Raw genomic sequence first — 25,120 nt, 5'->3', positions numbered from 1 at the left:
GTGTGTGTGTGTGTGTGTGTGCATGCGTGCAGAGACTAAGAGGAAGGCAGAAAGGAGGAAAGATTGGAGAATGCTGGGTTTGCAATGAAAGATCTCCCCTTGGGCAGAAAACTATGAATGAAAGTTAAGGCATCTTTGATCTCTGAGTCTATATTACAGTATTTAAATTCTTTAAGAATATGTATTATAAATTTAAGCTTATTTGTAGGAAATCTTAGCTGCTTAGAGCCAAAGCTGGGTAATATATTACATTTCAACAGGGGCAAATCCTAGTCACGAAAGTTAGGCTTGCTCTTTTATTCATAGGGGAAGATGGGAGGATATAATAATTCATAATTAATAAAAATAATAAGACCCACATAAATAATTTATTTTATGCTCGACCATGCCGAAATGTAGTAATTATACACCTGGTAGCGTCCTTTAATGCATGTCATTAAAGTACACCTACTCATTAAAGGTCAGGTCTTTCAGCCAATGACGACTCAGGTTACAACTGTTCAGCCAATGACAGGTCAGCTTTCTACTGTTATAAAACCGCAAGTATCGATTATTCTCGGATATGCAATCGAAAGAGAATTAGCGAAAAGTCACGGAGGCTGGAAATCCAATACTGTCGCAGAAGGTTATGTTCTGTTACTATAATAATTAGCGTTAATTGTAAATAATATTCAAATAAATTCAATTTGTCATCTCGTTTTTCAATGTCTAATTTAATTTGAATGTTATCTCTGTAGGTTCTTATGGCCTAGCAAGGTCAATGTGGACATCTGTTCCTCGGAAAAAATCAATACTTTCGCGTCTGCGCACATCTCACAACATAGGGACATTGGTCAAGGTCAGATACAAAGAAAATTAATAATATAAAGTTAGAAATATGGTCGAGCATAAAAAGTCGTATGAAACTCGCCTATAATGGTAATTAAGAAGCTCGTATGAAAATTATGAAACTCGCTTGCGCTCGTTTCATAAATGTCCATACTCGCTTCTTAATTACCTTCATTATAGGCTCGTTGCATAATGTACTATTATAATTATGAAATCATTATGAGTCATGGATCATATTCGCTTATCAGATGTAGAAGTTCGATATAATATAACAATCATGGCCAACAAAACAGTTTATTTAGTTTTTTCGACTCTGCCAACCAATGCACATTGTTGTATTGAGCTGCACTGAATGAGCGCACATATTCCCTACAATGTCTGTCTTCTCTTGAATAGTCCTTCGGGAAAATGGATTTAATAATAAGGTTTCAATGACACACAATTCCGAACTCATTGCAATACTTCAAATTAATGTTTAAGAATTAATAATACATGCAGCAGCCAACACATGCATTCCGCTCATACAATTACATTGCACTCGCAATCACAGCACATTCCCGCTGTCAATACTGCTCTGTGTAACGTTAAATAGTCGTTGGTGTAGCTCTCGGACCAGAGCTTCAAACAGCACATAACAGAAGCATGTGCGCCTAGGACGGACCAAGGAGGAAGGCACTTGCGTGCGCATCATATTCTCGCTATTTCTACGTCTTTCCTGTAGCTCCAAGAAATGAGCAACAGTTGTGATACTTGCGGTGTGCAACCTGCGGATGGTATTACGCCTATACAGTATTCCAAAAATCAAAATAAATTTTAATGTACGTAAGCCATTTTGAGAAATACACATTCTACGAAAATATTGGGCTTGCGCAGCAAGCATAGCGTGCCCTGAGAAATCGTCCCTGCATTTCAAATTCCAATCCAGAAGACTTTGCGAAATTGGCTTTCCTTGTTCTTACCATGTGGTCTTCAGTTATTAACATGTGATTATTTTACAAAAATTCAATTATTTTGGACTGTTTGCTCTTAAAAAATAAACAGTGCCTCTCAAATTGTGATAACAGTTCCATAATTTGTTGAGTTATAGCATGACGTGATGTTTTACAGTTTCTAAAGCAATAACAGCATAATTAAAAGACGCAAGATTGTTGGAGACGAGAATAGACAGCTTCGAATTTCAAAGTGGGCACCATGTTAACAACGAACACATACTGTATTTTCTTATTCTTACATTTTTACCACATCTAATTTCAAGGAAAATCGATTTGGAACATATGTTATGTTTCGTATCCCCTGGGTGTTTAAAATACGAATGTATAAATGTTGTTGTTGTTTGTTGTTGTTGTTGTTTTCTAATGCCAGGCGTTTGACAATAAAGTCATTTGACCTCTTGCACTCCAATATTTTTCAAAGATACTATCATGACCAGCCACTGAAGCACAGATTTTGAGGTGTTCCGAATCCATTTCTTGGTTTGAGTTGCACAATGGGCAGTTAGGGGACTGATATATTCCAATTCTATGCAGGTGTTTGGCCAAACAATCATGGCTTGTTGCCAATCTAAATGCAGCTACAGACGATTTTCGTGGTAAATCGAGAATTAACTGTGGATTTGATGGAGTTCCATTTTTTCCCTTGGGATTGTGTTATCAAATTTTGTTTGTTGAAGTCTAAGTATGTAGATTTAATAAATCTTTTCACAGAGTAATACGTAGATTTAGTAACAGGTCTGTAAGTAGCAGTGCTGCCCTTCTTTGCTAAAGCATCCACATTCTCATTTCCAAGGATTCCACAATGGGATGGTATCCATTGGAATACAATTCTTTTATTGACTGATATTAATTGAGAGGCATTTTAGTTATTTCTGCTGTTTGAGATGAAGGTGTGTGTTTAGAAACTATTGATAGAATAGCTGCTTTGGAGTCTGACAATATAACTGCATTCCTAAATTTATTGATGTGGCATAGAAGATTCCTGAGACTTTCACTTATTGCAATGATTTCTCCATCAAAACTTGTTGTTCCATACCCAAGAGATCTATAAAGTGAGAAGAGACAGCACGTAACACCTTCACCGGCACCTGTATAAATGTAAAAAAATGAATAAACGAAAAATGTACTTGTACAGAATAAGCAAAATAAATTAACATGGAAAGTATAGGAATTTTGCAAGGTTCTCAGAAAAAAATCGAAAAAAGTGCGAAATATATTAAAAAATTTTGACTGTACGAGTATTTATTGGTGCAAAAAGCTTCTGGAATAGGAGTAATAATGTTAAATAAACATGTATTATTTGTGTCTGTTTGAAACATTTTTACAAAAATATGGCTGATTGCTTATTAATACAATAGAAATACAGTCTGATAATCAGTGTCGTTATACCTAATATGTAATTAATTTTACAGGGTGTTCTGGGCTATATGGGTTTTAATTGGAATTGCATTGTCAGTTTCATTTGTATGGTTGTCTTGGACATCCTACCAAGAAAATCCTACAACAGTCTTGGTGGCAAGAGATACCAAAAAAATGTGCCATGTTCCAGCCATCACGTTATGTACAGAAATAATTTATACAAATGGTATAGCAGGTGTATTATTTAAAAAGTAAGTATTTTATCAAGCATTTTCGGCATTTATCAGATACGTTTTAAACACAGAATCACAGGTTGTGGAAAAGGAATAATAAAAGGCTGAACCTGTAGTTACAGTATATCATTACGTAATGAGATAATTTCAAGAGAGTGAGATTCCATGCTTAAATATACAGGGGTTTCATCTCAAAACTTCCCAGTCTAAATAACTAATTATTTAAATTGAATTCAATTTAAACAAAAACACGTCAATTTAGATATTGAGGGGAAAGTCTGAAATCAGGCTTAATTGTATTTTAGATTTCACCCCCACCCCCAGCCACATCCCCTTTGGAATTATTTCAAATGGCACCCCTATATTTTTATACTTAAATATGAAAGAGCATTCAATTGTTTATACACCTCATTAATTTGTTTTCGTATCTTTCGTTTTCTATCGTCTCCTGACAACCAGTGTTATCTATTTTCTAGCTTAAACTCTTTCTAGCTCCGAGTGGAGAGATGCGCTAAAGATGACTGGTAATGTTGCTCCTGTATGCGCTATTCCAGGCAGAACTCAAGACAATAACCACTATAGGCGATGCCAAGTGAGGTTGAAACTTTGGCTCATGTCTTGAGTTCATGCCCATTTGGCGAAACTCTTCGTAACAGCAGACATCACAAAATCAGGTTGTAATCTCAACATGCCTTAAGTCGAATGGCTACACTACCTATGAAGAAGTCCATGGAATAGCGGATACTGGAAGTCATCGGCGTATTGATATTATAACATTTAAACCTGGAGAGACAAAAGGTTATATTCTGGATCCGACCATCAGATTCGAGACGCATCAGAATCAACCTGAGGAGGTTAATTTAGAGAAAAGGAGAATTTATGAACCCATTATTCCTTATTACAAAACATCATAAAAACTCAGGGATATAGAAGTCATCAGATTAATGGTGAGCACTAGAGGGACCATAACAAAACAATAATTCGTGTCGTTTTGTCATAAATTTGGAGTCCCAACAACAACAATTAAGGAAATTTCTATTATAGCTTTGAAGGGTTCTCTGCAGATTTTATGGCGACATTTGTATTTCAATTCAAATTACAGTTGAATTTTCTCAGACCATTTTTTATCTATATTTTTATACATTTTCATTATGTGAAATATTATCTACTGCAAATTTTAGTTTCTTGTAAACAAATTTCTTGTAAGACATTTTTAAAGTCATTTTAAATGTTACTGTTTAACATTCTTTGTCTTTGACAACCTCACCAAGTTGAGGAAGATAGAATTATTATATTATATGTACATGAATGCAATCATAAGAGTATTAAAAAACACAAGACATGGTTACATACCCACATATCGAAATTTAAACTTAGACACTCATTTTTGCAGGTGATTTGGCCTTATTAGACACTTCTGAGGATTTACAATTTAAAATTAATAGCAGGCAGGTACTTCATGAAAATACGCAGCCTGAGAAATGATGGCTCTGTGGCAAAGACTCGGTACCATATGAAATTGGTATCAATGGAAAAAATTTGGGAAGAGTCAATGAATTTAAATACCTTGGAGACAAGTTATTTTTGATCTTGAAATTCCAGATGAAATTCTTAAATACAACAATCTACGGGCCTCATTACTAGTCATAAAACCATCTCTAGTCCAAAGACATACTCGAACACGATTATACACTAGTGTCCAAAAGTTAAGCATAATTTAATATTTTGTCCCCAACCTATCAGAATGGCGCCAAACTTGTACAAATGAATCACACAGGATCTGGTTTGCAACAGAGTGACACATATCAGCAAATTTTGTTTTATTGTGGCATAAGGACACATTTTACAAACTATGGTACAAAATCTGACTATCGCTTCCACAACAATGATGGTGCTGGGCGATTAATATGGGGTGTGGTTACCCCTCATGGCTAACAGGCGTCACAGCGCCGTGGCATGCCCTCTACCAGGTGGTTCAAGAGCTCTGCAGACAGCTGTTTCCATTCCTGACGAAGAGCATTGCGGAGGGTTGAAAGTGTCCTCGGTGGAGGCTGGTGGGCTGCAACTCGTCTTCTTAATGCATCCCAGGCGTGCTCTATAGAGTCCAGATCCGGGGACATTGCTGGCCAGTCCATGCGCTGGATATCTTCCCCCTCATGATACTCGTCCACCAGGTTGGCTCTATGCGGACGTGCATTGTCGTCCATAAAGATGAAGTGTGGACCAACTGCACCTCTTAAAAGTTGCACATGTCGTTCCAATACCTCGCCTCTGTACCTCTGGGCATTCACAGTACCAGCTGCGAAGATGTGCGTCCATTGAACATTATGCCTGCCCGCACGAGTATGCCACCAGCACAAAAGGGCGTTTTTCCACGGTTTTTGTGGGATGAAACCTGGTTCCACGTTCACTCCAGATTATTGTGCGACGGGAATCATTGGTCAAACTGAATCTGGACTCGTCTGTAAACAGCACGTTCCTCCATTCATCCAAGGTCCAATGTTGATGTTGCCGACTCCACTGTAAACGGTTCCTTATGTGTACTCGAGTGAGCTGAACACACACTGCTGGTCGTCTGGCACAGAGACCGCCTGCCCTGATCCTCCGGTGTACAGTTTGCCTGCAAACTCGAACGCCTGAGGCAGCTGCAAGCTCAGAAGACAGTTGTCTTGCAGGCATCAGCTGATTACGTCGTTCTGTTAAGGTCAAATATCGGTCCTCTTGCGGCGTTGTGACCCATGGGCGACCTTGTACAGTCATACGACGAACATCTCCTGTATCTTCGAACCGTCGCCAAAGCCTGTAAATGACACTTTGTGCCACATTCAGGGCTCGAGAGACTTCGGTCTGTGTCTGACCTGCTTCCAGACGTCCGATTATTTTACCCTTCAAAACAGGGTTCAGTTGGCATCTCTGTGGCATGTTGGTGCTGTCATGTATACACTGTGATAAGAAATTACCCTCTGCTCACAATGAGAGAACAAGAATGAATGAGTCGCACTGGGTCTGTTTGCTTGCCTTCGAAACACGTGTTTATTCGGAGGGGAGGCGGAGGTTGAGGTACCCCCTCCCTATGCACTGAGCACAAGTACATTGCGGCACACACTGCGATAAAGTTTTATAGCGATTGCTCAAAGTTTTCCCTTTCATTTCTCTGTTTTACGAATTATGCTTAACTTTTGGACACTAGTGTATAAGAGCTTAGCAAGATTTGTTCTGTGTTATGAATGTGAAACATGGACTCTAAGCAAAAACGATGAAAGAAGAATTACCTATATTGAAATGAAATTTATGTGCCGAACAGCCGACTACACAAAGTGGACCATAAGAGGGATGAAGACATCTTACAAGAAATAGGAATGGATCCAATGCTAGAATATATTCTTCATTTTTGGATACACTTTAACACTGGTATAATCACTGAACAAGTGATAACTGCTTTATTGCGTTAATATTAAGGTAAATTACCTGGGTGATTAGTTTCGACGTGGTTTGCGTCATTCTCCGAAGCATAGAATGGATAACTGGCACCAACATATCCACTGAATGTCCAGAACACATATCCCTAGAGCGATATTGAATTATGAACCTTGAGGCAATAGGTCACAAGTGTGTCCTATGAAGAAATGAGTCGAAAACTTTTATTGATCATAACAGCTATTATAGGAATATAGCCTTTTAGAATGATGATGTAAATGAACATTTTTGAAAAGGTAATATATTTTGGATAAGGGTTTTAAAAGCACATCATTATTCGTACATGTATTGGAATTGGAATAAAAAAAATGCTGTCCTAACACACCTTTTTTTTTTTTTTTTTTTTGCATGTTTCTTATCTTTAGAATGTGGGGTCGACTGCAAAATGAAAAACGTAGAAATTACTACATGAAACTCCTATCTTTAATAGCTCATTTCTCATATTGGAAACTTGGGGCATTCTCTCGGTATATTCTGGATCCTTCTCTGCCAAATTCACATTTTGTGGAGCTGCAGAAAAAGGTAATGTAGTCAGAAATCAGTTGATTAACAAATAACTGTTCTTTTTAAATATTCATATACAGTAGCATGCAAATTAATCCGAACAACGTAATTACTTATGCAAAACCACTCAAACGGGATAAAAAAAGGATCTAAGACATACCTCAGTAATCTATGTGGCCTCCCTTGTTCCTAATAACAGCTCTGAGACGATTTGGCATGGATTCCACTAATTTCCCACAAATATTCTTCATTTCTTCATCGCGAAACCATACACCAATGAGGGCAGAAATCGTCTTCTCCTTTGTAGAACAATCCATTTTTTGTATTCTTCTTTTGCAAATTGACCACAAGTTCTCAATGGGGTTGATGTTGGGTGAGTTGCCTGGCCAGGGGAGTACCTGAATATTCTTCTTGTTGAAGAATTCTGTAGTTTTTCGAGATGTATGGCATGGTGCCAGGTCTTGTTGGAACACACCTCTGCCATCCGGAAATGATTTTTGCAGCTGGGGTACGTTTCTGGTTTCCAATAAGTGAATATATTTGTCAGAATTCATCATTCCCTTGATAGGTATTAATGCGCCAGGCCCTTCATGTGTAAAACAACCCCAAAACATTACTTTATGGAGGTATTTGGGTGCTTGTTGGAGATGAGCTGCTGTTACTTTTTCGGATCCTTTCCGTACGTAAGAAACACGGTGGGCGTGGACCTCGAAATGAGACTCATCAGAAAAAAGTACATTCTTCCAGTCATTCACTGTCCAGTGTTGATGTAATTTTGCCCACATTAAGCGTTTTTTGCACATAACAGGGGTTAGCAGTTGCTTCTTAATAGGCTTACGAGCCCTTCGTCCAGCTTCCAAAAGCCTACGCCGCACTGTTGTGACGTGAATATTCGCCCCAGTGGTAGTCATTAACTCGCGGGTTAAGTCGACAGCAGTTAGTCTAGGATTTAATTTACTTTTCCTGACAATTAAACGATCATCTGCAGGTGAAGTCTTCCTTTTCCGGCCACAGTTTCCTTTTTTCTGGGGTGTGATGGATCCATTCTCCCTGTATCGTTTTATGATCGAATTAACAGTAGCCAAACCGATCAATGTGACATTCTGCAGCAATTTGCCTCTGTGACATAGAAGAATGCTCTGCTAATGTTATAATTTTAGACCATTTTCGTGGAGTTGTATCCATTTGTGAAGACGACAGAATGTACATGGGATTGCAGTATTAAGTCTTCAACACAACTGAAATGCTTATAAGTACAAAACGACAGGCAAAATGTCGCATATTATAAAAAAAATAATGACAGACCTTGAACAATGGAATTACACAGATGTCAATTAAAGTGGTATGAGCAGCTGTGAGGCCAACAATGACAGAAAATGTAAAAATATGTCGTGTTCGGATTAATTTGCACTTTACTGTAATATGAAATGTTTCTTTGGATAAGTTCTGTGTGCCATCATGCATCCAATTGCCATACAGTATGATTATATATCCCTGCCATCTATTTCCTGTATCTTTACACTGTAAGCATAAATTGTGTACTGTCTACAATTCTGCAGATGACACGTGATGAATTTAAAATTGTAAATACTTTCAATCCGTGGCACGCTGAGCGCTCAACTCCTGCAGTATATGGAGAAGGAGGTTTCTGCAAGTGCTTCAATTGCTTGTATGGTGAAAGGTGAGCAATAACACAACTTCAACTTATCTGTCTCATCTCAAAACTTCAAAAGTTCTTGAACATTTTGTGTGCACGATGTTTCATAGAGAGATTTGGTTACAAACATTATTAGCTTTATTTTTCACATTTGCTTTTCTTGCCAGCCAAATTCCTTCCTCATTGCTGTATTATTATTATTATTATTATTATTAGTTACATCAGCTTCTTGTCTATGTGGATGACGTGAATATGTTAGGAGAAAATCCACAAACGATTAGGGAAAACACGGAAATTTTACTTGAAGCAAGTAAAGCGATCGGTTTGGAAGTAAATCCCGAAAAGACAAAGTATATGATTATGTCACGTGAACAGAGTATTGTACGAAATGGAAATATAAAAATTGGAGATTTATCCTTCGAAGGGGTGGAAAAATTCAAATATTTTGGAGCAACAGTAACAAATATAAATGACACTTGGGAGGAAATTAAACGCAGAATAAATATGGGAAATGCGTGTTATTATTCGGTTGAAAAGCTTTTATCATCCAGTCTGCTGTCAAAAATCTGAAAGTTAGAATTTATAAAACAGTTATATTACCGGTTATTCTGTATGGTTGTGAAACTTGGACTCTCACTCTGAGAGAGGAACATAGGTTAAGGGTGTTTGAGCATAAGGTGCTTAGGAAAATATTTGGGGCTAAGAGGGATGAAGTTACAGGAGAATGGAGAAAGTTGCACAACGCAGAACTGCACACATTGTATTCTTCACCTGACATAACTAGGAACATTAAATCCAGACGTTTGAGATGGGGAGGGAATGTAGCACGTATGGGCGAATCCAGGAATGCATATAGAATGTTAGTTGGGAGACCGGAGGGAAAAAGACCTTTGGGGAGGCCGAGACGTAGATGGGAAGATAATATTAAAATGGATTTGAGGGGGGTGGGATATGATGATAGGGATTGGATTAATCTTGCACAGGATAGGGACCGATGGCGGGCTTATGTGAGGGCGGCAATGAACCTTCGGGTTCCTTAAAATCCATTTGTATGTATATTATTATTATTATTGCTGCTCTTGTGGCTATTATTATTGTTGCTACTATTATTATTATTATTATTATTATTACTGCTACTATGCTGTTGTATATAAATGGCTTTTAAAATTTTCTTTAAATTTTGCACATAATTACACATACCAATATCTGAAACATATATTTGAAACTATTTTTTGTACTTACACTAATAACGGAGCATATGTTGCGCGACTTTTGAATCATCCTGTATATATATATATATATATATATATATATATATATACACACACGAGTCAAACTGCTCAAAATCATCATTTAAATACATTAATATATATTTAGGTTCAGTCCATTTACACATCAAACTTAGTTGAGCAGTTTTTTACAATTTGAAATTGTGAAAATACTAAAAGAATGCTTACGGTACCTTTTCAAAGAGATGTTGAAAGTGTGCAAAGATAAAATTGTATGCACTGTATAAACCACGAGATTCTATTGCCTAAAGCTGATTCGGTGAATTACTGTTAAGTGGGCTGTTATTTGACCATGTCACTTTTCAAACAGTACCATACTAAGCAAATCCTGTTTCCATGTGTACACCTGTTAGATAGATAAGTAGAGAATTTCTCGCTTGCTTCAAATAGAACTTGAAGCATTCAGCAAGTCAGCTTGAAAGGGGCTTTCATGGACCATTTATAGGTCTAATTGAAAAGTTCGATAATGACGATGATGGCAGTTACATGATGGCAGTAATGTCAAAGATAATGGCACAGCAGCTACGCTGTTGGTGTACTTTTCAGCTCGAGCTTAGTATTCATAAAACATTGTTGGAGCCACTGTTAATTTGCAGTCTTCACTAGAATAAAGAATTTTAATCTCTTGTCATGTTCCTTAGCATTTACAGTGAATAGAGAGAAGTTCTTACTGTTTATTTTAGAAAAGTTTCCATTTCTTACTGTAATATTATTTTATCCACTTTGATTATGTAATCTGGACTTTACATCACTAATAAAATGCTGTAATGACATTCTTTAAGCAAATAGGTAATTATATTTCTCTTACACAACTAGTTAGGTAATGACACTGCTATTACGCAACTAGTTAGGTAATGAACTCATTTTAATTTCATGTTGAAGTTTGCCGATAAGCTATTAATGTTTGACTATAATTATATGTGTACAAAACCGCCTTTGCTTATCATAAAAATAAATAAATTTTCATTAACGTTTTCGATACTTGTGTATCATCTTCAGATGTGAAATGTTAGATTAATATGATGAAAACCTTGCTTATTAGATGGAACTTAATGTGGTAATTTTCGGGTCATGTTAGTGTGATTGCTTGGACTTAACTTAGGTTGATCTATGATATACATGCTATGTTAGGTTAAATCACTGCGAGTCATATGATATGATCTAAAATATAAAATAAAACTGTTTAAGAATTGTAACCACTATTAGCGTAGTTATTGAAATGTGAACACTTTGTATAAACACTTTAAAAGTTTAAGTCACTTTGAACATGTGTTGGCTGTATTTGCCGATGATTTAAATCACTGCAAGTCATGTGATATGATCTAAAATATATAAAAATTAAAACTGTTTAAGAATTGTAACCACTATTAGCATAGTCATTGAATGTGAACACTTTGTAAAATCACTTTGAAAAATTATAATCACGTTGAACATATGTTGGCTGTATTTGCCGCTAATAGTGGTTACAATTCTTAAACAGTTTTAATTTTTATATATTTTAGTTCATATCACATGACTTGCAGTGATTTAAATCGGCGAATACAGCCAACACATGTTCAAAGTGATTTAAACTTTTAAAGTGTTTACACAAAGTGTTCACATTTCAATAACTACGCTAATAGTGGTTATAATTCTTAAACAGTTTTATTTTATATTTTAGATCATATCATATGACTCACAGTGATTTAACCTAACATAGCATGTATATCATAGATGAACCTAAGTTAAGTCCAAGCAATCACACTAATATGACCCGAAAATTACCACATTAAGTTCCATCTAATAGGCAAGGTTTTCATCATATTAATCTAACATTTCACATCTGAAGATGATACACAAGTATCGAAAACGTTAATGAAAATTTATTTATTTTTATGATAAGCAAAGGCGGTTTTGTACACATATAATTATAGTCGAACTCATTCTAACAATGTTTGTTTATTTTTGCTTGTACCATTACTGCTGTTCTCATGTGTTTATTTTTGCTTGTACCGTTACTGCTGTTCTCATGTGTTTATTTTTGCTTGTCCGTTACTGCTGTTCTCATGTGTTTATTTTTGCTTGTACCGTTACTGCTGTTCTCATGTGTTTATTTTTGCTTGTACCGTTACTCCTGTTCTCATGTGTTTATTTTTGCTTGTACCATTACTGCTGTTCTCATGTGTTTATTTTTGCTTGTACCGTTACTGCTGTTCTCATGTGTTTATTTTTGCTTGTCCGTTACTGCTGTTCTCATGTGTTTATTTTTGCTTGTACCGTTACTGCTGTTCTCATGTGTTTATTTTTGCTTGTACCGTTACTGCTGTTCTCATGTGTTTATTTTTGCTTGTACCGTTACTACTGTTCTCATGTGTTTATTTTTGCTTGTACCGTTACTGCTGTTCTCATGTGTTTATTTTTGCTTGTACCGTTACTGCTGTTCTCATGTGTTTATTTTTGCTTGTACCGTTACTGCTGTTCTCATGTGTTTATTTTTGCTTGTACCATTACTGCTGTTCTCATGTGTTTATTTTTGCTTGTACCGTTACTGTTGTTCTCATGTGTTTATTTTTGCTTGTACCGTTACTGCTGTTCTCATGTGTTTATTTTTGCTTGTACCGTTACTGCTGTTCTCATGTGTTTATTTTTGCTTGTACCATTACTGCTGTTCTCATGTGTTTATTTTTGCTTGTACCGTTACTGCTGTTCTCATGTGTTTATTTTTGCTTGTACCGTTACTGCTGTTCTCATGTGTTTATTTTTGCTTGTACCGTTACTGCTGTTCTCATGTGTTTATTTTTGCTTGTACCATTACTGCTGTTCTCATGTGTTTATTTTTGCTTGTACCGTTACTGCTGTTCTCATGTGTTTATTTTTGCTTGTACCGTTACTGCTGTTCTCATGTGTTTATTTTTGCTTGTACCATTACTGCTGTTCTCATGTGTTTATTTTTGCTTGTCCCGTTACTGCTGTTCTCATGTGTTTATTTTTGCTTGTACCGTTACTGCTGTTCTCATGTGTTTATTTTTGCTTGTACCGTTACTGCTGTTCTCATGTGTTTATTTTTGCTTGTACCGTTACTGCTGTTCTCATGTTATGAGCAAATATATATCATGTTCAAAACTAATAAAACAAACAAACAAATCACCTCTCGCAGGAAGAAAATAATAATACAATTGCCTCTCCACAAAAGACATGTTCAGAACTAATAAAAATAACGTACAATTTCTTTTTATTAAGAAAATAATTTTTTTATCAAAGTGGATAAAATGTACAATATACTTATCATAACTTCATACTGCAATACTTGACTGGTTATTATCAAACTTGGCCTACGGCCTTGTTTGACGACTTACCAAGCTCGTATTGTAATATGAAACTTATGATATTCATATCGTAAATAACTATTCTGCACTTAATGATGATTTTAAATATATTTGCCACTTCCTTTCAGCCCTCTTGTTCAACCAAAATTCCATCGATCCAGAGACGGGGAATTATTGATAGACTGTTATGAAGTACAAAGTTGGAATATATTGTTGAAAAACAAATACCGGTACCGCATTTTGGTAAGTTCAGCACTGTAGTATCACTTTTATTATTTGGCAGATTTATTTAATTTCCTGTAAGCTAGTATTTAGAGACATTACAGTTCCTACTGTTTCACTAATGGTATTTGGTTGGGCGGGAAGAGGTTTTAAGAGTACTGATAATTCCGTTTGTTTAAGAAATAAGTTCTGTAAAGGGTTAGAATTGTGGGATAGTCAACATTAAACTAGCTACCAGCGTAGCTCATTCGGCTGAGACACTTTTCTGCTGAACCAGAGTTGCGTCTATTAAAACTTTCGTTCACTTGGAACACAGCTCCATCAGCAGTGAGAGCAATGAGTGACTTTCCAAGCATTGCTCCTCTCCTCTTCTCTCTTCCTTTCCCCTCTCATCTCCTCTCCCCTCCCTCCCCTTCCTCAACTCCCCTCCCTCTTCTCACATCTCTCCTCTCCTATCCCATCCCCTCCTTTCCCCTCCTCTCCTATCCCCTTCCCTCTCCTCTCCTATTGTCTGTTCTGTTCTAGTGTCTGTTCTAGTCTAAAATGACAGTTTCTTATTCCATGTCGAATCTTTCGTACACTACTTTTAACACTTGAATATAAATAATTGATTAAATGGCGATCTTACTCGTGTTAATTACGTAAGCATGTGCAGCTTATAGCTGTTTCGGCGCTACTTGACACCATCCTCAGTGCCTTCTGTGTCTCAGCGCCATCTCAATTTTGCTGCCTGTTGTGTGGGTGCGTTCGTGTGATGAAGAGTTGTGTCAAATAGTGTGTGTGTTCTGAACACACCCTAATCAAATTCTCAACACACAGATCAATTTCAGAACACGCACACTATTTGACACAACTCTTCATCACACGAACGCACTCACACAACAGGCAGCAAAGTTGAGATGGTGCCGAGACACAGAATGCTCTGAGGATGGTGTCAAGTAGCACCGAAACAGCTATAAGCCGCATATGCTTACGTAATTAACACGAGTAAGTTCGCCATTTAATCAATTATTTAGTTTCTTATTAGTTTCATCTTGTATTGATTGTTCCGATAAACTGACTAATAAGTAATGAAAATTCAATTAGACCGTCTCTGCTTATCTGTATTACAATTATAATTTATTGATGTCTTACATTAACGTTTTCAGTACCTCAGTGTACCATCTTCAGATGTATTTATGATACTAAATTTAAATTTAAACATGGCCGATAGGTACATATGTTGTGGTCTTTGAATAGTGTGTGTGTGTGTGCGTGTGCGTGTGTGTGTGTGTGTGTGTGTGTGTGTGTGTGAATATACATACTATACCCATACATGTTTACAGTGGTTACATGGATCATAAAAGCACTTATATATTATCGATTGTTAAAACAATCAATTAAGATCAATTAACAAACTTGTAGTCATTGTTCTATGACATTATCTAAATACTTAACACTGTGAATTTTATGAATGTATATCGTGACTGTTCGTTGGGGCAACTAGTCGTTACCTATTTGATGTGGATAAATTGCACTATACTGTTGAGTATAAATAAATCTTGAAGATTCTTTGCATTGTTTGTTCAATGATAAACACACACAATATAGGAGCACTTGAAATTTTGAATGTTCGTAACGTACACTTTGATGGAAGTATTGAGCGTTAGTTGACTAAATCACTTCTTATGTTTTAACTTACAATATCATTTGGTTGTTGTTTATCACTCCCCGGGCTCCAGTCAAGCCTTGCTTTGTTCGTGTAACTGATGTGGTGTGTGCTCCGAGACGGCTAGTTGCCCCAATGAACAGTCACGATATAAAATTCACAGTGTTAAGTATTTAGATAACGTCATAGAACAATGACCACAAGTTTGTTTTAACAATCGATAATATATAAGTGTTTTATGGTCCATGTAACAACTGTAAACATGTATGGGTATAGTATGTATATTCACATACACACACACACACACACACTATCCAAAGACCACAACATACAGTAGCGTGCAAATTAATCCGAACAACGTAATTACTTATGCAAAAACACTCAAACGGGATAAAAAAAAAAAGGATCTAAGACATACCTCAGTAATCTATGTGGCCTCCCTTGTTCCTAATAACAGCTCTGAGACGATTTGGCATGGATTCCACTAATTTCCCACAAATATTCTTCATTTCTTCATCGTGAAACCATATACCAATGAGGACAGAAATCATCTTCTCCTTTGTAGAACAATCCATTTTTTGCATTCTTCTTTTCCAAATTGACCACAAGTTCTCAATGGGGTTGATGTCGGGTGAGTTGCCTGGCCAGGGGAGTACCTGAATATTCTTCTTGTTGAAGAATTCTGTAGTTTCGAGACATATGGCATGGTGCCAAGTCTTGTTGGAACACACCTCTGCCATCCGGCAATGATTTTTGCAGCTGGGGTATGATTCTGATTTCCAATAAGTGAATATATTTGTCAGAATTCATCATTCCCTTGATAGGTATTAATGCTCCAGGTCCTTCATGTGTAAAACAACCCCAAAACATTACTATAGGGGGTATTTGGGTGCTTGTTGGAGATGAGCTGCTGTTTCTTTTTCGGATCCTTTCCGTACGTACGAAACACAGTGGCCGTGGACCTCGAAATGAGACTCATCGGAAAAAAGTACATTCTTCCAGTCATTCACTGTCCAGTGTTGATGTAATTTTGCCCACATTAAGCGTTTTTTGCACATAACAGGGGTTAGCAGTTGCTTCTTAATAGCTTACAAGCCTTTCGTCCAGCTTCTAAAAGCCTACGCCACACTGTTGTGACGTGAGTATTCGCCCCAGTGGTAGTCATTAACTCGCGGGTTAAGTCGACAGCAGTTAATCTAGGATTTAATTTACTTTTCCTGACAAACGATCATCTGCAGGTGAAGTCTTCCTTTTCCGGCCACAGTTTCCTTTTTTCTGGGGTGTGATGGATCCAGTCTCCCTGTATCGTTTTATGATCGAATTAACAGTAGCCAAACCGATGTGACATTCTGCAGCAATTTGCCTCTGTGTCATAGAAGAATGCTCTGCTAATGTTATAATTTTAGACCATTTTCGTGGAGTTCTATCCATTTGTGAAGACGACAGAATGTACACAGGATTGCAGTATTAAGTCTTCAACACAACTGAAATGCATATAAGTACAAAAACGACAGGCAAAAGTCACATATTATAAAAAAAATAATGACAGACCTTCAACAATGGAATTACACGTACTACAGATGTCAATTAAAGTGGTATGAGCAGCTGTGAGGCCAACAATGACAGAAAATGTAAAAATATGTCGTGTTCGGATTAATTTGCATGCTACTGTATGTACCTATCGGCCAGGTTTAAATTTAAATTTAGTATCGTAAATACATCTGAAGATGGTACACTGAGGTACCGAAAACGTTAATGTAAGACATCAATAAATTATAATTGTAATACAGATGAGCAGAGACGGCCTAATTGAATTTTCATTACTAGTTTCTTATTGTTTGGTGTTTCAGGTTTATGTTCATTCACCCTACGACGTCCCAGATTTTACAGTAGATCCAACACTGCAGTATAGGACTCCAACAGAGATTCTTGAGACGTTCAAGATCCACAGAGTTATGAAGTCTGTAGGACTACACAGCCTCGGTATCAGCCAGAGGAAGTGCGTCTTCTCATATGAGAACAAGCTTTCCGTGTCGCCGTGGTACTCGCAGAGCATGTGCTTATTGCAGTGTCGGCGAGACTTGGCCGTCAAATTGTGTGGCTGCAGCCCTCACGTTTACAATGTACAAGGTGGGATCATCAGCACGTCTTGTATTGTAGAGATATGGTTAGTGGGTGAAGAGGGGGGAAAATCATGCACATTGATACGGACTCATTGTGCTAAATAGGTGAGAAATGGCTAGCAAATGTTGTCTGAAGTCCTCTGTCAGGGACAGATTTCTTTTATATGCCATAAATCTATGTCTTGGTACTCCCAACTATACTCCCTTTTTGAAAGGGAGCTATCTCCTTAAAAATTCATCTGAACGAGGTTTGTACTTCGAACTTCAGATTCAGCGGAAAAGAATGGTGACCACTAGAAAATAAAGGACAGCTTTGATTGGATTGATTGATTGATTGATTGATTGATTGATTGATTGATTGATTGATTGATTGATTGATTGATTGATATTCGTTGCTGAGATATTTACAACTAACAAAGAAAAGTTATCGAATTCTGCACACCTTAACACCAAATAACCTTTCTTCTCGTTTCTCTTATCTATACTCTAACCACGACGTAAATACCAGATCACTTATCTGTGGCACGCTAAGTATACCTCTTCATAGAACATCTTGCTATTCATCATCTTTTACAGTATCCATCTCGCGTCAATGGAATTCCTTGTCACAAAGTATTAGGGGCTGCAAGACAACGAACACCTTTAAGAACAGCTTAAAAGGTAACCTTATTAGCATTTCACTCCAATCATACTGATTTAAACTATCACTGACTACATTGTTACTTTTTTCTTTAGACATCATCCTGATAGTGCTGTATTTTCAAATTTGTCTCATAATAATCTCTTTCTATTATCTAATATTATTTGAAATATATTAACATTCTATGTATTTTAGTTTAATTCTGCTACACAGTTTATTTCAGTGTTTAATTAATAGTTCATAATATTTTGTTGTTTAATTCGTAAATAACTCTTGTATACATGTAACTCTCACCTAAATCAAATTGTTGAATTCTTTGTAAGTTCATGCATATGTATATACACTTTTTGCTGGTTGAGTGGAAGAGAAGGCCTTACGGCCTTAACTCTGCCAGCTAAAATAAATCATCATCATTGTTATTATTATTATTATTATTATTATTATTATTATTATTATTATTATTATTATCACATTCACAGTATATATTTTTTTATCTTACATCAGTATGGAAGCTTTGTGAGTTACACATTTTTTTTAATGACATGAATGATTCACAGGATACATTTTTTTATTAAATTTTAACCTATTAATTCACCTCTAATCCCCATTTCAGTTTGGTTGATAGGCCTTCCCCTCTACTCACACTCTTTACCATCCATGAAGGGGAAGACGCTACTGTCCATCTTACTAACGTTCGACTAATTGACTTGCAACATAGTGAAAAATTATATTGAAAATGTTTACCGGTAATCGAGACTCTACATTAAGTGTTTATGTTTCATTTTATTGCTGTTTATATCAACTGGCACATGAAAAAGCTACTGAGAGCAGAAGATAAATGTTTTCTCCAACGCTAGTTGCTACTCTACAGCTTACACAAAGGGACAATCTACTCTGTGTCACTTCCCCCTGACTTTATAACACAAACTAACATTTCTTAATTTAATTATTAGTTGAAAATATTGTAAGAACGACACTAAAATATACTCAAACATGTAATTGTTAAACATCTGTGTCACTGTATTTTATATCCACTTATATACTTTATTTAATATTTTAATTTCTTGTGAGTACAACTTGGGGGGGAGGTGCAGGTATAAGAGGTAACAGCTACTGGTCTGTTGCTAACAGACTCAAGGCAAGTAGAAGGGGAAAGAAATGCCTTCGCATCCTCTCAACTAGTATGAAATGTCGTTTAGGAAAGAGGATGATGGCAAATTTAATAATAGTACATTATGCAACGAGCCTATAATGATAGTAATTAAGAATCGAGTATGGATATTTATGAAACGAGCGCAAGCTCTCAACTAGTATGAAATGTCGTTTAGGAAAGAGGATGATGGCAAATTTAATAATAGTACATTATGCAACGAGCCTATAATGATAGTAATTAAGAATCGAGTATGGATATTTATGAAACGAGCGCAAGCGAGTTTCATAATTTTCATACGAGCTTCTTAATTACCATTATAGGCGAGTTTCATACGACTTTTTATGCTTGACCATATTTCTAACTTGAAATTACTAGTATTCAGATGTATACATTTTATTTGTAACTGACAAGATCGGAAGTGACCTTGTTCTAGGTCGTGAATTGTGAGATGTGCGCAGACGCGAAAGTATTGATTTTTTCCGAGGAACAATAATGTCATTGACCTTGACGTAGTCCCGTTAAACTTGATAATATTATAATATTATAACCTTGATTATTGAATTCGACATTGAAAAACGAGATGACAAATTGAATTTATTTGAATATTATTTACAATTAACGCTAATTATTATAGTAACAGAACATAACTTTCTGCGACAGTATTGGATTTCCAGCCTCCGTGACTTTTCGCTAATTCTCTTTCGATTGCATATCCGAGAATAATCGATACTTGCGGTTTTATAACGGTAGAAAGCTGACCTGTCATTGGCTGAACAGTTGTAACCTGAGTCGTCATGGGCTGAAAGACCTGACCTTTAATGAGTAGGTGTACTTTAATGACATGCATTAAAGGTCTGCTACCAGGTGTATAATTACTACATTTCGGCATGGTCGAGCATAAATAAAATTATGATATGTATATCCCATAAATAAAACAATTCCTCTTAATCTCCACATACAATCCATGTATCTTAATGTTGTCTATCATCTGATATCTTCTTCTGCCCCATAGTTTTCTCCCATTCACCAGTTCTTCCAGTGCATCCTTCAGTAGGCAGTTTCTTCTTAGCCAGTGACCCAGAAGTTCCTTTTTCTCTTCCTGATCATTTCCGACATTATTATTTCTTCATCCAGTCTTTTCAACAGTTTCATTTCGTATTCTGTCTGTCCATTTCACATGCTCCATTCTTCTCCATATCTACATTTCAAATGCTTTTAGTCATTTCACTTCACTTAGTAATAATGTACATGTTTCTGTCCCCATATAGTTCCACACACAAATCATTTCACTAGTCTCTTACTTAGTTTTTTTGCAGAGGGCTGCAGAAGATGCTCCTTTGTCATTGCTATCCTTCCTTTGACTTCCTGGCAGCAACTCGTTACTAAAAGAATGTTATTATATGTATAATTTCAGATGAAACACCAATATGCAGCGTGCAAGATTTCTCTTGTCTCCATGCCAACAAAGGTAATGTAAGATTATCTTTTTAAGTGTTGCATTATGTTAGTTGATTTAACACAGAAATTGAAAATCTAACATTAAATCCCTATCCGCATACCTGTACAGGTGACGCAAGAAGAGCTTGCCACGGTAAGCTGCGCGAACTTTCGGAATCGTTTGGGTGCACTCGACCTCGCTTCGATTCGATTGGCAGTTCTCAGTCGTCTGCTGGCTTGATGTTTCGAGTGAGATTTATCACAGCGCATGTAACGTAACCTAAACCTTGTTGCAGAGTAACTAATAACCAGGGAAAGGATTTATATGTAAATACATATTTACTTATAAAGCTAATATAATTTATATTTTGCATTATCTTTATGTTTCACAATGTGTAGGGTTGAAAAATCCTACTTTTATTTTCCATATTTTTCCATATTTTAGAGTTTAGTACATATTTTCGTTAATTTCCATATATTTTCCATATTTCATATAAAACAGTCCATATTATATTAGGTTTAACAATAAAACAAAACAAAATTCCATTAACTTTTAAAAATACATTTCAACAATAGAGATTTAAACACATGTTCAGTAATCCCTTTAACATCAGAGTTATTTGAAAATTAGCAGTCCTATCAACAATGGGAAAGTAAGTTACAAAACTGTATTAATTTAATTTAAAATTTTTAACAGACTTCAGTTGTGCAGCTCAACAGTTAAATGCCAGTCAGAGTACACATAGGTTCAGTTTTGTAAATCATACTATAAAGACGGTAAATATGCCAAAAGTACGTCATTCAGTCAATTTAAAATCAAAACTAACAAGTTACATTTCAGAATTTAAAGAAGATGGTTTATCAACTGACAATAAAATATTATTTTGTAATTTGTGTCAGTGTGCAGTATCATCTACACAAAAGTTCCTGGTGCAACAACACATTACAACTAGTAAACATCAGGCCAACAAACAACTAAATTCCAAGCAGAGACAATTGTTTTTAACACAACCAACAACATCGAATGTAAGATCTGAGTTTAACATCGACCTGTGCCGTTCTCTCATCTCTGCTGATATTCCTCTCTACAAACTAAAGAATAAGGTCTTCAGGGAATTCCTTGAAAAATATACTCAACATACAATCCCGGATGAGTCAACACTTAGGAAGACGTATGCTCCATCCATCTACGATGAGACAATACAGAAGATAAGAGATGAAATTAAAGATAGTTCAATTTGGGTTTCCATTGATGAGACTCCCGACAAAGAAGGTAGACTTGTTGGTAATGTAGTTATCGGTTTGTTAAGTGAACAATATTCTGAACGAATTCTTTTACATTGTGATGTTCTAGAAAAGTGCAATAACAAAACTATAGTTAAACTGTTCAACGAAGCTATGGGTATCCTGTGGCCAAAGGGTATTATGTACGATAATGTGTTATTCTTTATTAGCGATGCTGCCCCTTATATGGTCAAAGCTGGACAAGCATTATCTGTTGTATATCCTAAATTGACTCATTTTACTTGTGTGGCGCATGCATTTCATCGTGTGGCAGAAGTGGTCAGAGACAATTTCCCTAAAGTAGATTTGTTGATTTCATCAGTGAAAAAAGTATTTCTCAAAGCTCCCAGTAGAGTTAACGTGTTGAAAGAAATGTACCCTGAAATTCCATTGCCACCAAAGCCAATTTTAACTAGATGGGGTACATGGCTAGAAGCAGTTGAATATTATGCCGAACATATAGACTCTATTAACAATGTTCTCCTTGCATTGGACTCTGAAGATGCAGTCTCAATTGATACTGCGAAAACAGTTACCTGTGACATAAGTGTGAAGAATGACTTAGCTCACATTCAGCATACATTTTCATGCATCATAAAAACGCTCAAAAGTCTCCAAAATAGGCACCTTTCACTATCTGAAAGTTTTGAAATTATAAATAGTACTGTGGAACAACTGAATCGTGGTAGAGGTAAAGTTGCAGATGCAGTAAGAGCTAAGGTGGACACTGTACTTTCAAAAAACCCTGGATATGAAGAACTACAAAAGGTTGTTGCTGTGATGAGTGGTGAATCAACAGTGAAGATTAACTTGGACTTATCCCCAGCAGACATTGTGAAATTGAATTATGTACCAGTTACTTCTTGTGACGTCGAACGCTCTTTTAGTCAGTATAAATCTATCCTCAGAGACAATAGAAGAAGATTCACTTTTCAGCACTTGAAAGAAATGTTTGTAACCTATTGTTATGGTAACAGACAATAAAAATTGTGTTTTGTTGAAACTACATTGGAAGATAAGGTACGTCCATTATATTTTTTGTTTAGTTTGATTAAAATGTACCAATATTTAACGTACATAGTCATTTTTTTATAATTTTAAGTCCATATTTAATTCCATATTTTGGTAAAAATCCATATTTAATTCCATATTTTGGTAAAAATAACTACATATATATTTACATATTTCATATATTTTTAGTCCATATAAATCCGTTCCCTGCTAATAACATAACATTGTTGAAAATACAGAAGCACGAATTTTTTTTACACATAAAATCACTGAATGAAATGACAAAGATGTTATAAGAAATATGTAATCGTGTAATAATTGATATTTGACGTTGTAATAAAACACTAATACTATGTGAGTTTATTAAAATGTTCCGATAACTAGGGTACTATGGTCGGTTTATTTTAATCTGTATATACTCCTTATGTTAGAGCTGAGCCTGTTTCGTTTTTCATAAATTTATGAACATTATAAATAATTCCCTAGTTTGACTGTGTAACGTTTTATTAGCACTTCCTAATTTAGAGCGAAACAGGGGCATTGTTAAGTACATAGAATGTAGAGATGGGTAAAAAATAACACAACAGTTATTTTGGAACTGTTCCGGTCTCGGAACTGTTGCAAAAATGAACAGTAGGTCGGAACCTCCTGTTCCGAAATAACACTGTTCCGACTCCGAGCTGCTCACTTGTCCAGTTGTTGCGGGCCCGCAGTGCGCAAGACATGTTCCGACTCCGAGACAACAGAGAACAATAGGAACCTGTTCCGTTGAACCAATGACAGCTCCGGCTACACTGTTCTCGTCGTTCTTTATGTTGTACTTGGAACAAGTTGGAACTTGAAACTCTCACGTGGATGGATGGGAAGCATGGGAATTGAAATGCTTGGAGTGTGGTCATGAATAATGACACAGAGCGAGGTGCGATGCGAAGTTTAAATTCTTACATTGGTACAGATACGTTTCTAACATTTTACTAAGCCAGTGGGCAGGTTTCAGGTTTCACTACTGCTAATATATAAATATAGCTTTTTATTATTTGTGAAATTATAATGTAATTATTATTATTATTATTATTATAACTAAGCATTAAGAAAAGTAAAAATAAGTATTAATGATTTGTTTTGTTTTGTTTTTTTTAGGCCTACTATTTAACACGGAGAACAAAAATTACATGCTACACGTTTTACATGTTTTACATGTCATGTTAAATTTTTGAGTTGGCTACCGTGTCATTATGACTATGTACCAAAACTATAAGTGTTGCATTCTGACCTTGTATTCAACAGCCGTTTAGTTATTGAACATGAAGCTTCTGCTCGCATACACAGCAAGTTTCCAAAACCGATTCGAATGTGCGTTGGAATGTCATCTATTGAGAAGCATGTGTGCTATGTCATGCCGATAACGTATTTCAAGAGGAGTCCGAGCGATGAATGCTCCAACGCTATGTGGAAGCTGACTGGGGAAGAGGGAGGGTACTCTTTTGAACTCCTCAAAAGGAACGAGAGTCAATAAACGATTCCGACTCATCTCTAGAGTACTTGTAAAGTTCTGTTATTTCGGAACTGTTGTTTGGAACATAGTATTTTTCCGGAACCGGAACAGTCGGAACTGTTCCGAGAAAAGAACAACTTTGCCCATCACTAATAGAATGTTATACCGAACTCTGTTATTTAACAAACACACTTTGAACTACATAAAACTACTGATATCAGAGATAAAACGCAGAATAAGTAATGCACACGCTGGCTTCTACCCGCTCTGCACAGCAACACTCCACGATACGAACAGCTCAAGACCGCGCTTTCGAATGCGCCCTGTAATCAGCATTAGGTTATTCATAGCAGCTCTGTAACGAGCATGGCGGCACAACGACTGAATATAGTTCTCTGTGCATCAGTCAAATGGGCAAGCTTTCTTTGCGCTTCCTCTACATATACTTAAGAGATACGGCTAA

The 25,120-nt window shown here is 36.3% G+C and overlaps 1 protein-coding gene and 1 long non-coding RNA gene across 2 annotated transcripts in view; both read left to right on the top strand.

Moving 5' to 3' along the window:
- Window positions 1-7,260: 7,260 nt before the first annotated feature.
- On the top strand, window positions 7,261-13,880 carry LOC138714704 (uncharacterized). Its single transcript, XR_011336064.1, has 3 exons — window positions 7,261-7,411; window positions 8,953-9,074; window positions 13,773-13,880. It is a non-coding gene; the product is annotated as an uncharacterized lncRNA (long non-coding RNA).
- Window positions 13,881-16,218: 2,338 nt separating this feature from the next.
- Window positions 16,219-25,120, top strand: part of LOC138715609 (sodium channel protein Nach-like) — a 62,239-nt gene continuing 53,337 nt past the window's right edge. Inside the window, exons 1-3 of the mRNA XM_069848683.1 lie at window positions 16,219-16,278; window positions 17,365-17,644; window positions 20,845-20,898. Of these exons, the coding sequence (XP_069704784.1) occupies window positions 16,219-16,278; window positions 17,365-17,644; window positions 20,845-20,898 (394 nt within the window). The remainder of the gene's footprint in view (window positions 16,279-17,364; window positions 17,645-20,844; window positions 20,899-25,120) is intronic.

This window comes from Periplaneta americana, chromosome 15 (genome assembly GCF_040183065.1).
Source record: "Periplaneta americana isolate PAMFEO1 chromosome 15, P.americana_PAMFEO1_priV1, whole genome shotgun sequence".
In the NCBI taxonomy this organism is placed as follows: domain Eukaryota; kingdom Metazoa; phylum Arthropoda; class Insecta; order Blattodea; family Blattidae; genus Periplaneta; species Periplaneta americana.
This window is presented reverse-complemented; position numbering and strand designations above follow the sequence as displayed.